This window comes from Belonocnema kinseyi, chromosome 7 (genome assembly GCF_010883055.1).
Source record: "Belonocnema kinseyi isolate 2016_QV_RU_SX_M_011 chromosome 7, B_treatae_v1, whole genome shotgun sequence".
In the NCBI taxonomy this organism is placed as follows: Eukaryota; Metazoa; Arthropoda; class Insecta; order Hymenoptera; family Cynipidae; genus Belonocnema; species Belonocnema kinseyi.
The window spans coordinates 92,900,286-92,913,597 of NC_046663.1; the positions used below are offsets into that span (position 1 = coordinate 92,900,286).

The window sequence follows — 13,312 nt, forward strand, 5'->3', positions numbered from 1 at the left end:
AAAAGATGACATTTAGTCACTTTTCATTCAATAAATTAAATCATGCGTTAACGACTATTGAATTCAGGTCTATTTCATTTCCTGCATTTTCTTGAATTTTTCAAAAGTATTATAGGGTATTTTAAGATGTTCCTGAAATTTTTAGGAGATTTCAATAATTTGAAAGGATTACAAAGGATTATAAAGAATTCTTAGGATTTTAGGGTATCTTTAAAAACTGCAATAAATGGTTAAGCGCTTTACAACGTTTCAAAGTACTTCAAAAGATTTAAAAGGATTTAAGGTATTTCAAGGTATTTTAAACGATTTCAAGGAATTTTTAACAAATGTCAATAATTTGAAGAAATTTCAAAAGATTTTAACGGATTTGAAATATGTTAGGAATTTTTTTAATATTTCAGTAATTCGATGCAATTGAAACTTATGTTAAAGATCATAGGATATTAAAAAAAAAATCAAGTAATGTTCCAGAGATGAAAAAGAGAAAAGAGGGAAAGGAGGTGAATAAGGGAAAGATTGTGAAATCTGTTATTCAATAGCATTTTCGCACCGTATGTTACTATAGATGTCGTACATAAGTTCATTAATTTTTGTATACATGTATGAAATCTAAAATAAAGTAGATTAAAATCACTCAAAGAGTGGGTTTTTTAATAAAAAAGTGACTATAGTGCCTTTTTCTTTAAAAGGTGATTAAACAGACGACTTTAGTCACTTTTCATTCAATAAATTGAATCATAGGTTAACGACTATTGAATTCAGGTCTATATCATTTTCTGCATTTTCTTAAATTTTTAAAAAATATTTTCGGGTCTTTTAAGATATTCCTGAAATTGTTAACAGATTTCATTAATTTGAAAGGATTACAAAGGATTCTTAGGATTTTAGGGTATTTTTAAAAACTGCAAGAAATGTTTAAGAGCTTTAAAACGTTTCAAGAGCCTTCAAAACATTTCAAAGGATTTAAAATATTTTGAGGTATTTCAAACGCTTTTAAGGAATTTTGAATAAATGTCGATAATTTGAAGGAATTTCAAAAGATTTTAACAGGTTTAAAATACGTTTGACCATTTTTTAATATCTCAATAATCTGATGCAATTAAAACTTACGTTAAAGATTTTAGGGCGATTCAAAAAACTTCAAGACATTTTCTAGAGATTAACAAAGATTTAAGAGATTTCAAGAGATTTTGAGGAGCTTAAATATTTTACGGACTTTTAAAAGATTCTAAGTTATTTTGAAAAGATCTAAAAACTGTCAAGGTGTTTCAAAAGATTTAAAAAGATTTGGAATATTTTAGGAAATTTTAAAAGATTCCAGGTAATTTTTATTTAATTCAAAAAGACACATTTAGAGGTTTCGAAATGATTTAAAGATCATTTTAAACCTGAAATTTTTTTAGAAAATCTAAAACGTAATCTAAATTTTTTAAGATATTGAAAAAAATTCAACTACTTGGTTAAAAGTTGAACTACTTTGTTAAGAATTCATTTTTTTTTGCTTTTTTTTGTTGAAAAGTAAATTTTCGGTTTGAAAATTCGTGGTTTGGCAGAATTAAACTGTTTTTAATTTAGATTTAAAACCTTTTTTAGTTAAAGTATCAAATAAAAATTCTCGTATAAAATTCACCTTTTTCTGTTTAAAATTTTACTGCAATTGGTTAAATGTTAAACTATTTTGTTCATCATTAACCTTTTTTTGATGAGTTCAACTGTTTTTGGTTTAAAATAAAAGTCTATTTTGATTAAAACATCAATATTGCGTATTATATTTTTCGTTGCAAATTCATCTGTTTTGTTAGAAATTAAATTAGTTGGTTGGAAAGTAATTTTTTGTTGGAATTTTGGTTAGATGTGTCTCAAATATTTAAAATTCTTTTTAAATTTCCTCATAAGTCTTAGGCAAATAATATTTGTTTCGCCTTAAAAGCAAAGGAACGTAAAAAATAAATAGTTATTCGAAATTTTTATTTTGTATTAAAAATTAAAGGGTCCTGGGGCATAATAACTTAAATGAAAAATTTCAAAAATGCATTTTATTGGTCTGAAGTAAACTTTTTGACCTAACGTATGTCTCTGTAGAAGATTATGATCTAATTTGATTCAGAATTGGGTCAAAATCCATCTTTAGTATTCTTATTTTTTATCTTCTTTTTTTTAATTAAAAAATAAAACAGTTATGCAACACTTTGTAAGTCAATATTTTTTTGACGTCCGCACCATTCACAAGGTTTTTTTCGAAACCGATTCCTGTTTTTAGGATTTCCATTCATGTTCGATGGATGTCGAAAATAATTTCTTATTTGAATAAAAATTAAATTCGATATAGTTAGAGGTTTTTTGTCTCCCTTGTAAAATTTGAATTTTTCTACTTACGCCCTTATTCCCGCGAGCCTTGCATTATCTGTCCTCCTAAAATAAAAAAAATACACCCCCGCATAGCGCACGAATAATGATGCTATAGTTCTTCTAAAAATTTGTAAAATGCCCGCGATCAAAAAATAAATGCAATATCATTTCCCGGATTTTCCGGTCCAGTGGACATCATATGATAAGTATTGATTTTTATTTTTAGGTATGGAGAGAAACAGAGAAGAGCTGACAGTCAAGAATTAAGTGGAATTCAACTTTTGTCTGCGACAGCATATCAGCTGAAGAAACCATATCAGCAACTTCTGATTCCCATCACTGTATGGATTGGTATGGAGCAGGCTTTCATTGGAGCTGATTTCACACAGGTAAATTTATTTCTTTTTTATCATTTTGGGGTAATTTTTCGATTCTCTTTTACCACTTCAAGCAAATTCGATACCAAAATATTTTTCTGAGAATTCTCCGTTTGAAATATGAGCCAAGAGCGCTGTTTGAGTATAATCAATTTGTTATTTATGTGCAAACTAATGACCAGTAGATTAGACTTCAATGTGTGATTGCAAATGACAAATGATAATGCCATGTGGAGAATGACATCACTATAAATTTCCAACATGTCTTCACCCGAACAAGAAGAAAACACCAGTCTATTATTTTTTTCTGTGTTATTTTGTTCAATCATTACCTATTGATTAAACCTGATCTGTGATAATTGCCTCACTGGAGGAATGCCATTATTACTAAGGAGCCTCTATCTTTTTTATGCTCAATACCTTTGACATTTAACTAAATGATTTTATTAAAACGTGTAAATATTAGTTTTTAATAGCTAATTTTTAAATCTTCACTTATCGCACTACAACATTTCTGAACCGATTTTGAAGTTTTTTTTTCAAATTTAAACGTATTTAAATTTTAAGTGGTCTTTCAAGAATGATTTTAAAAAAATCATTGCTTTGTTATTTGAGTTAAAAATTGAGTTGATATTTTCATTATAGATTAAGTTACTTAATTTATTTAATTGTATAATGAAAAACATAATGCTTATGATAAATAATCATGAACGACAAGTAAGTAAGAACACATGCCATTGCTTTAAATAATTTTTGTAACAAAATTCACTAATATCATGTTTCAGATCGTAGAAACTATTTTCTACGGGATCGTTTTATTTCGTCTTAAAGACAATAGATTGATACGAAACATTATTATTCAACAACAACTTATATTGTTATCAACAATTTTTTTTATTAATTTCTTTCTTATTTTTGAAAGTAGATCATTTTTCTTTTTTGTGGAATTAGTTATTTTCTTCTCTAGAAAATAACATTAGATATTAAATATTGCTATTTGACAACAATTATCATTGTTGTAAGCTATTGTTATAAGCAAATTCAGTCATATCTTACTTTTAACAATTAAATTTTTTTATTCTCCGATATCTATTATTTTCGTTTCAAGAATCATATCGTGGTACAAGAATAACACATTGAACGAAACTTCTTATTTTTATAAACAAATTCACTTACATTGCAGTTTTTAACATAGAAAATTTATATTTTCTCAGTCTCAAAATTCGTCTTTGGGTTGAAAATTGAACTATTTTAGTATAAAATGAACATTCTTTTAAAAATTTTTACTGTTTTGGATAATATTCGTAATTTTAGCTTTAAAATTCATCAATTTGGCTGAATTTTTCTATCTTTTTAACTGAAAGTGTTTTCTTTTTTGGTAAAAAATTAATCTTCTTTGTTCAAAATTTAAGTACTTTTGTGAAATTTGAACTAGTTTGCTAAAAATTAATTTTTTGTTGTTGCAACTTAGCTACTCAGTTGAAAGTTGAACAACATTGTCAAGAAGTCATTTTTTTTTGGAGATTCATAATTTTGGATTTGGAATAAAATATCGTAACAAAAATCGTGTTTTTATGTAACTGAAATTATATCTATTTCATTTGTGGTTGAAAATGTTTTTTTAAATTAGCAATTGAAAATTAAATTGAATTAATTAAAATTAAAAACTACATTAAATTTAATTAAACTTAATTAGCAATTAGAGAAAATTGATATTTTCAAGTCGAAAAGTAATCTAATTTTTTGGTAATAAATTAAACGAATCGTTTGAAAATTCAACTATTTGGCAGAAAGTGGAGGGAGGGTGAAAAATTATGTTTTTTCTCTGAAAATTTGAGCATTATTTTTTTTAATGTATCCTTAATAAGTTGAAAGCTCATGTTTATTATATATGTATATTGTTTTATATCCAACTGTTTTGCTAAATATTCGTACTTTTTATAAAAAATTCATCGTATATGGTAGAAAAGACATATTTCTTTGTTGAAAGCCAACGGTTACGTTATTAAAAAAAAATGCGTCCTTCAATGAGGGGCGAGTTATTCATTATTTTGTTTATAGTAATTAAATAAACTAGGTAATTTAATATAGAATTAGCTCGCGATTGTTGCGTAATTGCCTATAGTTTCTGGCGAAGAATAACGAGAATGTGAAGTGGACGCTGGGTTGAGGTACTTGGTTGGTACTGATACTTGGTTAAGATGATGATAGTATCCTGCATTGCTCCTTATTCCTTAACAGGAGCATGCTTGTTCCATGAAGATTATTTTTTTTATACCAGAATGTCCTTCAGTATTTTCAAGAATTACTGCATTTAAGTCGATATGTTTCTTCTTCTCAGTTTTATGGGTAAATGCCGACCAATCACGAGGGAGAAGACCGTAAATTGCGGCAGAATTAGCCTGAAATTGAAATAAAACTTCTTTTAGAACGGAAATGGCCAAATATATTTTTGTTTTATGTTTATGCTTATCACGTTTTCATGTTTTCTACAGGAAACACACTAGTTTTAAAATAAACGAAAAGTAATCACATTATGTGTAACTTTAAAAAACTTAATAATGTTATTAAAAAGTCATCCTTTTTGTTGAAAATTAAACTTTTTTAGATAAAAAAATCCCTTTTTGGAAATATATTGTTTTAAAAACATAAAGTTAGAAAGGTAATATTGTATAACAAAGTTACACAAGAAGGCCTTTCAAAATCAGATTTAAGCAAAATATATATATGTTATAGGCAAAGCCCGATGTCCCGTCACACCGCAGTCTGCCTAGTCCCTCCGCGAATTGACTGAGCGGTGTCAGGCAAAGTCCGAAGTAGCACTTTCACGTCGGAGTTTGTCTAGTCAAATCGCGAAATGCCGGACAGGCTCAAGCAAAGTCCGGAGTGAAATGAAAACCTTTGGGGCTTACTTTTCCCTCTGCACAGTGGGCTGGCTCGGGAATTTACAATTCAAAATAGTATACAGGTCGCAATTGTGAACGGATTCGAAAGTTTTTTTTTTATAAATGATCAGCATTAAATTTGTAAGATAACTTATTAAGTATATTCATCAATTTTTGTTTCAATGTAATTATTTATTCGACTCAAGTTAAAAAAAAATAATAGAAAAAACTCGATATTTATCATATTTAATGCAGATAAACTTAGAAAACATAAATAATTAATTTTTAATATTATTATTATATAATGTAAATAATTTCCTAATTCAAGCTTTTTCCAGAAGAGACGATTATTTGAAGCGAATTCATAGATATATATTCCATACAAGGCATCAGTCTAATATTTGTAATAATTAGATTATTAATAACAATAATGGCTTATAATTGTTTTATTTAATGAAAAATGATTCAATATACGTGTAATATGTGATTACAAACTTTTTTTAACAAAGCGCCTATTTTGTACTTTATCTTACTGGTTTTGTTACAATAAAGATTACCATAAATCTATTTTTAATAAATTTTTGAAATGATGAAATGCATGCACCAGTTAAATAACAATTTATTTTATTTATTACAACAGGTAGTGGATGAATGACATTTTGAATTGCACAATATTTTTAGTTGTTTGCATTTACAAGTATTTGTATTGCATTTTTTTGTACAATTGTACCTAACGTAGCCTTGACCTCCAAAGAGAGATTCTTTATTATTTGTAGTACGCAAAGATATAGGTTCAGTAGGCACTACACTAATATCTAAAAACTTTTCTCTGCATACATCAATTTGATTTCTAGAAAATAATGTATTTATAATTCCTTGATTCCTACCAATTTTATATGTAATAACCTTTTGTTTCTTCCATTACTACTCCAATTATATTTTTCAAATGGCATTTACTTCGATCATCGCTGGGAATCGGAACTTTAACAGAAGAACCTACATCAATTTTACCAAACTTTTTGTTTGACAAAGATAACATTTTTTCCGCCTGCCGCTTTAGTCCTTTTGCAGCCCTAATTTTATTTCAAGTGTGATCTCTATTTTTGTTGCACAAATTGCATAAAACTAACGAATCGTAACCTTATTCAGTATCTTTGTTGGTAGGATTTCCACAAATTGAATGGACAAAGTTGTCACAAGCGCTACATTTGTGTGCACTACTTGCTTCGTTTACGCAAACGCAGCAGAAGATAGAGGATGCCTCAGCTACTGAAACAATATAAATATTTTTCTTCAATAACTGTGTCAATGTTAACTGACCGAATACAACTGAAATTAGGCAGCGTGGTAGAGCACCTCTCACCGATCGGGTTTAAATTGAAATATTTTGTTGAGTATGAAAAATAAGCAAACACGTATTTTTTGGTTCCTTTGAAAAAATCAAGGAACTATCAGGAATTCAAAAAAGCCACGTTTGGAAGAATACGAAAGAAAACAACGAAGATAAACTATTTGTATCTTGAACAACACAAACATTACTACTTGAAGTTAAAGAAAAAGAAAAAAGAAGGCAAATACTGTCAAATCTACTGTAAAAATGACAAAATCTCTTTGCGAAAACTTCTACAAAATCAACTTAAAAGGCTTTAAATACAAAACAAAGAAAGAGCAACAAATAGACTTTAGAACCTTAAAATCTGTAGAAAAAATATTTTAATTTTTATTTAGTACTATTTATGTAAAACGTTATAAATAAGTTGAAAGTTATTATTTTAAAGATTTCCACATAAAAAACACAAATAAATGAAGAAAACATTGAAAATTTTTTTTTATTCCTATATAAATTAGAAGTAGAAATTGTCGTATAGCGTAACTTTTAGATCTTGTAATCAGCTATCTCTGGAAAAAGCTTCAGCAAAACAAAAAAGATAGCCTTTCGGGGAAAATCGCATTTGATATTTTTTCGAAAAACAGCTATAACTATTTTAATTTTCAACTTTGTGAACAAATCTTAACGCGCAAAGGAAGAGCATTAAAATCCACGTAAAATGAGCAAAACCTTATGAAAAAAATATTGAAAAATCAAGAAAATGCCAGTCATTTGAAAATTGCTGTGCGACGACGTCAGATTTTAAGGTTATTTATTAAATCGCCATAACTTCGTAACTCTCATCTTAGAGAGAAATAAAAAAAATGTGTTCGAGTATTTTTCCTACTAAACAAATTATTTCAATTTAAAACTGATCGGTGAAAGGTGCTCTACTGCGCTGCCTGATTTCAATTGTAATCGGTCAACTAATTTTTAAGTACTTTCCTTAGGGTAGTCTATTTTTTATATGAAAAGAAAAGATTCGAAAAAAAATCACACAATAGCGTCATTAAGAAGGCAAGTTAATCACGAAACGTAATTAAAAAATTTTTAATAACTAAAATTTCTATGGTAAATAGTAATACTAATGTTTTCTATCACACGGCAATTAAATATTGAATGATAAATAGAGCTAATATGGTAATTATAACATTTTTATAAGTAAAAAGTCATTAAATGCAAAATGAAAAAGGAACAAATTAGGCTATTGTGCAAACTGAAATTCTAAAATAATCTTATTTTGTACTGCTACAAAGTTCTTACTTAAAACATAATAAAGATGCTACCTCTTTCGTTTCCGTCAGCGTGTATGTTTATATCAAGTGATGATTTTTGCAGGCTTCCAGAGATAACCAAGTCATTCGCCTTGTTGGAAATATCCTCATGATCGTTAAAAACTTCACCTTTATCCCCTCTTAATGCATGTTCTAAATCTTCCTTTTAAAATACTTCCAGCGTCAGATCAAGAACTTCTATTCAAAAATCTTCCACACTACCATGACCACGTCATGAGCTAGATTAAACTATTGCCGTATTGAGGGTAACTAATTAGGTGAATCAGTCCTTAAAAAAAAGAGCTGTAGAAGGGCGGGAGGGAGTGGGGAGAAGAATTTTTCCACTAGTTACGAAACCAATACGAAATTAAAAAGAAGTTTTGTTTTAAAGTGTTATTGCTAAACTATTTTTAAACCAGATATTCAATTTACTTATTTCAATCAAAGACAGATTTTTTATTTACTACATTAAATCTTAGTTTTGAATAATTCTTTATCAAATAAATTGACAATAAACCTGATCATTTATAAAAAAGAACTTTCAAATCCGTTCACAATTGCGACCTGTAGACTATTTTCAATTGTAAATTCCGGAGCTAACCCACTGTGCAGGTGGAAAAGTAAACCCCAAAGGTTTTTATTTTACTCCGGACTTTGCCTGAGCCTGTCCGGCACTTCACGATTTGACTAGGCAAAGTCCGACGTGAAAGTACTACTTCGGACTTTGCCTGACACCGCTTAGTCAATTCGCGGAGGGACTAGGCAGGCTGCGGTGTGACGGCACATCGGGCTTTGCCTGTAACATGTATACTCAAGAAAGTAAATTTATGTATGGCTTGAAAATTCAACTATTTGGTTAAAAATGCAATGCTTTCTAAAAATTCGTCTTTTTACTTGAAAAATTAACAATTAGGTCAAATTTTGCTTACTTTCTTGAACATCAAATATTTCTTCTATAAAAATTCATATGTGGGTAGACACTTAAATTTCTTTTGGTTAAAAATGCAACTGTATAGTTGAAAATTTATCTTTTTGGGTGTATTCAACTATTTCTGATTTAAAATTAAAACATTTATTGGTTGAAATATCAAATATTACATTTATTTTTGAGAACTTATCTTTCTTAATTAAAAATGCAACTACTTGGTGAAAAGTTGTAGTTAAAAATTCATCTCTTTATTCTTTTATTTCTTTGGTTGAAAATGTAACAATTTTTTTTTAAGTCTCCTTTTTTTGAAATATAAATAATTTAAATGTGATAATTAAACTATTTCAGTTAAAAATTCATCATATAAGTAGAAGATTTATCATACAAGTTTAAAATTCTCTTCTTGCGGTAAAAAGACTCTTTAGATTGCGTGAAGATTCAAATACTTGGTTAAAAATTAATATTTTTATTCAAAATTTCAAAATAAAAATGAATTTTCAAAATACAAAATAAAAATGAAAATTCTAAACCAATGAACGCACGATATAAAATAATGGTAAGAAAAGGAAAACGTTACGTTTTGAAAAACTTACAAGTTCATCATAACAGGTTTTATAATTTAGAAAAAATCGAAAATTCATCTTTTAATCGCACAAAAAATACTGAATTATTACATTCTCATCATAATAAGAAGGCATTGTTTTATGGGAAAACTGACTATCGCGGATTTCTTGAAATTTTCACTTTTCGAGAATCCCTAATTCCCAAAGAAACCGGTATTACGATTACGTCTGTCTGTCGTCCTTGTCATTATCGTTATTGTCGTTGTAGTCTGTAAACACAATAAAATTTGAAGTAATTATTTCATTGAATTTCCCTTTGACACAATTTATAAGGATATGAAAAGAGAGGACGATTTCGTTAGCCAGATATTTTAAATAAAAATGCAATAATTTGGAGCATTTTCAAAATTTTTAAGACCGCTTTTTTAAGATTTAAAATGTTCATATAATGCTGTTTATAGTGCACAAAAATACAACAACAAAATTACCAGAGTTATAGCGTTTCCAAACTTTAAAAAAGTAATAATAATAAAAACGAAAATGACTATTCTATGTCATTCAACGCACCACATGAAAAAAAGTCAACAAAAGAAAAATATTAGTTTTTAAAGACCTACACGATTATCATAACAACTTTTTGAATTTTTTTAAAAAATCGAAAATTCATATTTTTGTCGCACAAAAATGATGTATTATTACATTCTCATCATAATGAGAAGGCATTAGTTTTATGTGAAAACTTTATATCGCTAAATAATCTGAATAAATGTATTATAAGTTTGATACAGAAGTGTTAAACATAATATAGAAAAGTTAACATTTTGCACAAAATCAAGTGCGAAGCACGAGATACGTGATGAGAATATGTTCGTTAAAGCCGAAGAAGCTTTAACAAAGGAGAATTCACAATCAACAAATTACAGTTGTCGATGTTTTGTTCATTAACCTTAATAGGTCTGTGCACAAATGTGGGGAAAATACAAAGACCGAGCGCAAAGGGCGAGACAAATGCAGCATCGAGCGCGAAGCGCGAGATGAATACATCGGCGAGCGCGAATCGCGAGAACCAACAGTCGCGCGCCCTAGGCGCGCTCAAACTTGGGAGCGAAGTAAGCCGCGTGCGCAGTGCGCGATGAGAATTTGCCCGCGAAGCGGGCAGATTTTTTAATTGAAGATTTATAATTTAAGTTGAAAATTTATATTCGATTTGAAATTTAACTCTTTTATCAAACATAAAACTAATTTCTGTAAATTCAAATATTTCGTAGAAATGTTCAGAATCTTTTGTGTTTAAAAATTCAGCTATTTTTTGGAAATCTAATATATTTCAGAAAAAGTTGTCCAAAGAGCGTGACGTAGTTCTTTAACCACCTCATAGCCAGATGTTATTTTGTTTATTTATTCTATTTCCTAGTTTTCATTATAGCAGAATATTACATCTGTCCTAAAAAATAAAAAAATTAAAATTTTGTTCGCAGAGACAGAAAAACCTGTGTCGAGTTTATACTCATAAAGCTGGAGCACCTTTATTGAAGGCTAATTTCGATGTCAACTTCTTTGTGAGATAATTCCAGTGGAATGACTCAATGAGCAAAGTTCAAGCCAGGTACAGAATTTGTACACACGTTTAACCGAAATACTAGATAACTAAAGATAAAAAAAAGCTGAATTAATTATTTTAAATTATTTAAAACAGTTGAGATACTGGAGTGCTATTCAAAATACTGGATTAAACCATTGAATTAATAGGTGAATTAAAAATCACACGTTATAATCCTTGATAAATACCCCATTAAAATCTGAAGAATTGCCAATAAAGATGAAGGCATTTTAACTGATTTAAAATACACGTTTAAAATACCATGTCAAATTGAAAAAGTCGCTATTAATTTTATCAGGGTGATCAGCATCCTGGAAATCATTGAGAACCTGGGAAAAAACCTTTCATTTTTTTAAACTGGGAAACCCTGGAAAATTCCTTGAATTTTGCTCATTTTCCTGTAATTTTGAAAACCTTGAAAAAATGGGTTTTTAAACTTGTCCTCTGATGAAAGACAAAAGACAAAAAGGCAAAGTTTGAACGTGCAAAAACACACCTTTTTGTGAATAACATATTTTAATTATTTTTTAAATTTGTGTTTGTTTTATTCTGTGTATACAATATTGCATGTTAAGCATGTTACAAGATTAGGATTCTGGTATTTGAATATTGGTAATCGGGGAAAATTAAAAATTAATCAGAGTAAAACTGACGAATTTTGAAAGTGAAGTTTGGAGATATAATCCAGTCGCCACTAATACTTCTGTACGCACTAATAGGTCCCCGGGATTACTTTTTTTAAAAGGTCAAAAAAGGCCCCTGATTACGAATATCCTGGGTAAGATTTCGAAATATGGGTCCAATTTTATTTAAACAATTTTATAAAACAATTTCATTATTTATTGACGTAAAAATTATAAAATAATTTTTAACCTGGCATATATACAGAGTATTACCTCAGAATCTACTATACAGAAAAATAGAACTCTTAAAAGGAAAAAGAAATCTCCCGATCGAATAGAAATTTCTCTCCCTAAATTGTTGTAAAAAGTTGTTATTTTTAAGAGGAAACCGTTTAGACTTTTCATTTATTAATAAAAAATTATCCAGGTCAACCAGTGTCATAATGTTGCTTCAAATTATTGCGAAAGCTTTATCTAGCATTATTAACATAATTTGTTGATCATATATTCTTTTGCTAAATTGTTTATAACGATTGATATAAATAATGACCCTCAATTACCAGAATTGACTTCAATTTTTTTTATGAATCCTTGACACATGATTAAAGTTTTTAGTTTCTTGAAATTTTCTCGTACGACGAGCCATTATTTATTTATGCCCTTATAAACAATGTATTTTTTATAAACACACCCTCCCTAAAAGCCACAAATTTCAAGTTATTAGCGATTACCTTTTTTGTATCCTTAACTTTACCATTAAGAATGTAATTATCTTATGGTAAAATTAAGGATATAAAAAGGGTAATTACTAATAACTTGAAAATTGTGGCTTTTGGGTGAGGGAGTATTTATAAAAAATACATTTTTAATAAGGCCATAAATAAATAATGGCTCGTCGTACGAGAAAATTTTAAGAAACTAAAAAGTTTAATTATGTGTCAAGGATTCATAAAAAAAATTTAAGTCAATTCTGGTAATTAAGGGTCATTATTTATATCAATTGTTATAAACAATTTATCAAAAGAAATGATGATCAACAAATTATGTTAATAATGCTAGATAAAGCTTTCGCAACAATCTGAAGCAACATTATGTCACTGGTTGACTTGAATGATTTTTTATTAATAAATGAAGAGTCTAAACGGTTTCCTCTGAAAAATAACAACTTTTTAACAACAATTTAGCGAGCGAAGTTTTTATTCGATCAAAAGATTTTTCTTTCCTTTTAAGAGATCCATCCTTAATATAGACAGTGTATGAGTTTAAAATTTTTCTGTATCGTAGATTCTGAGGTAAGACTGTGCAAATATGGAAATTTTTTAAAAATCATTTGCTTATAATATA

At 28.4% G+C, this 13,312-nt stretch overlaps 1 protein-coding gene across 1 annotated transcript in view; it reads left to right on the forward strand.

Moving 5' to 3' along the window:
- LOC117175927 (UNC93-like protein) overlaps positions 1–13,312 on the forward strand; it is a 203,914-nt gene that overhangs the window by 140,353 nt on the left and 50,249 nt on the right. The window contains exon 4 of the mRNA XM_033365776.1: positions 2,576–2,738. Within this exon, the coding sequence (XP_033221667.1) occupies positions 2,576–2,738 (163 nt within the window). The remainder of the gene's footprint in view (positions 1–2,575; positions 2,739–13,312) is intronic.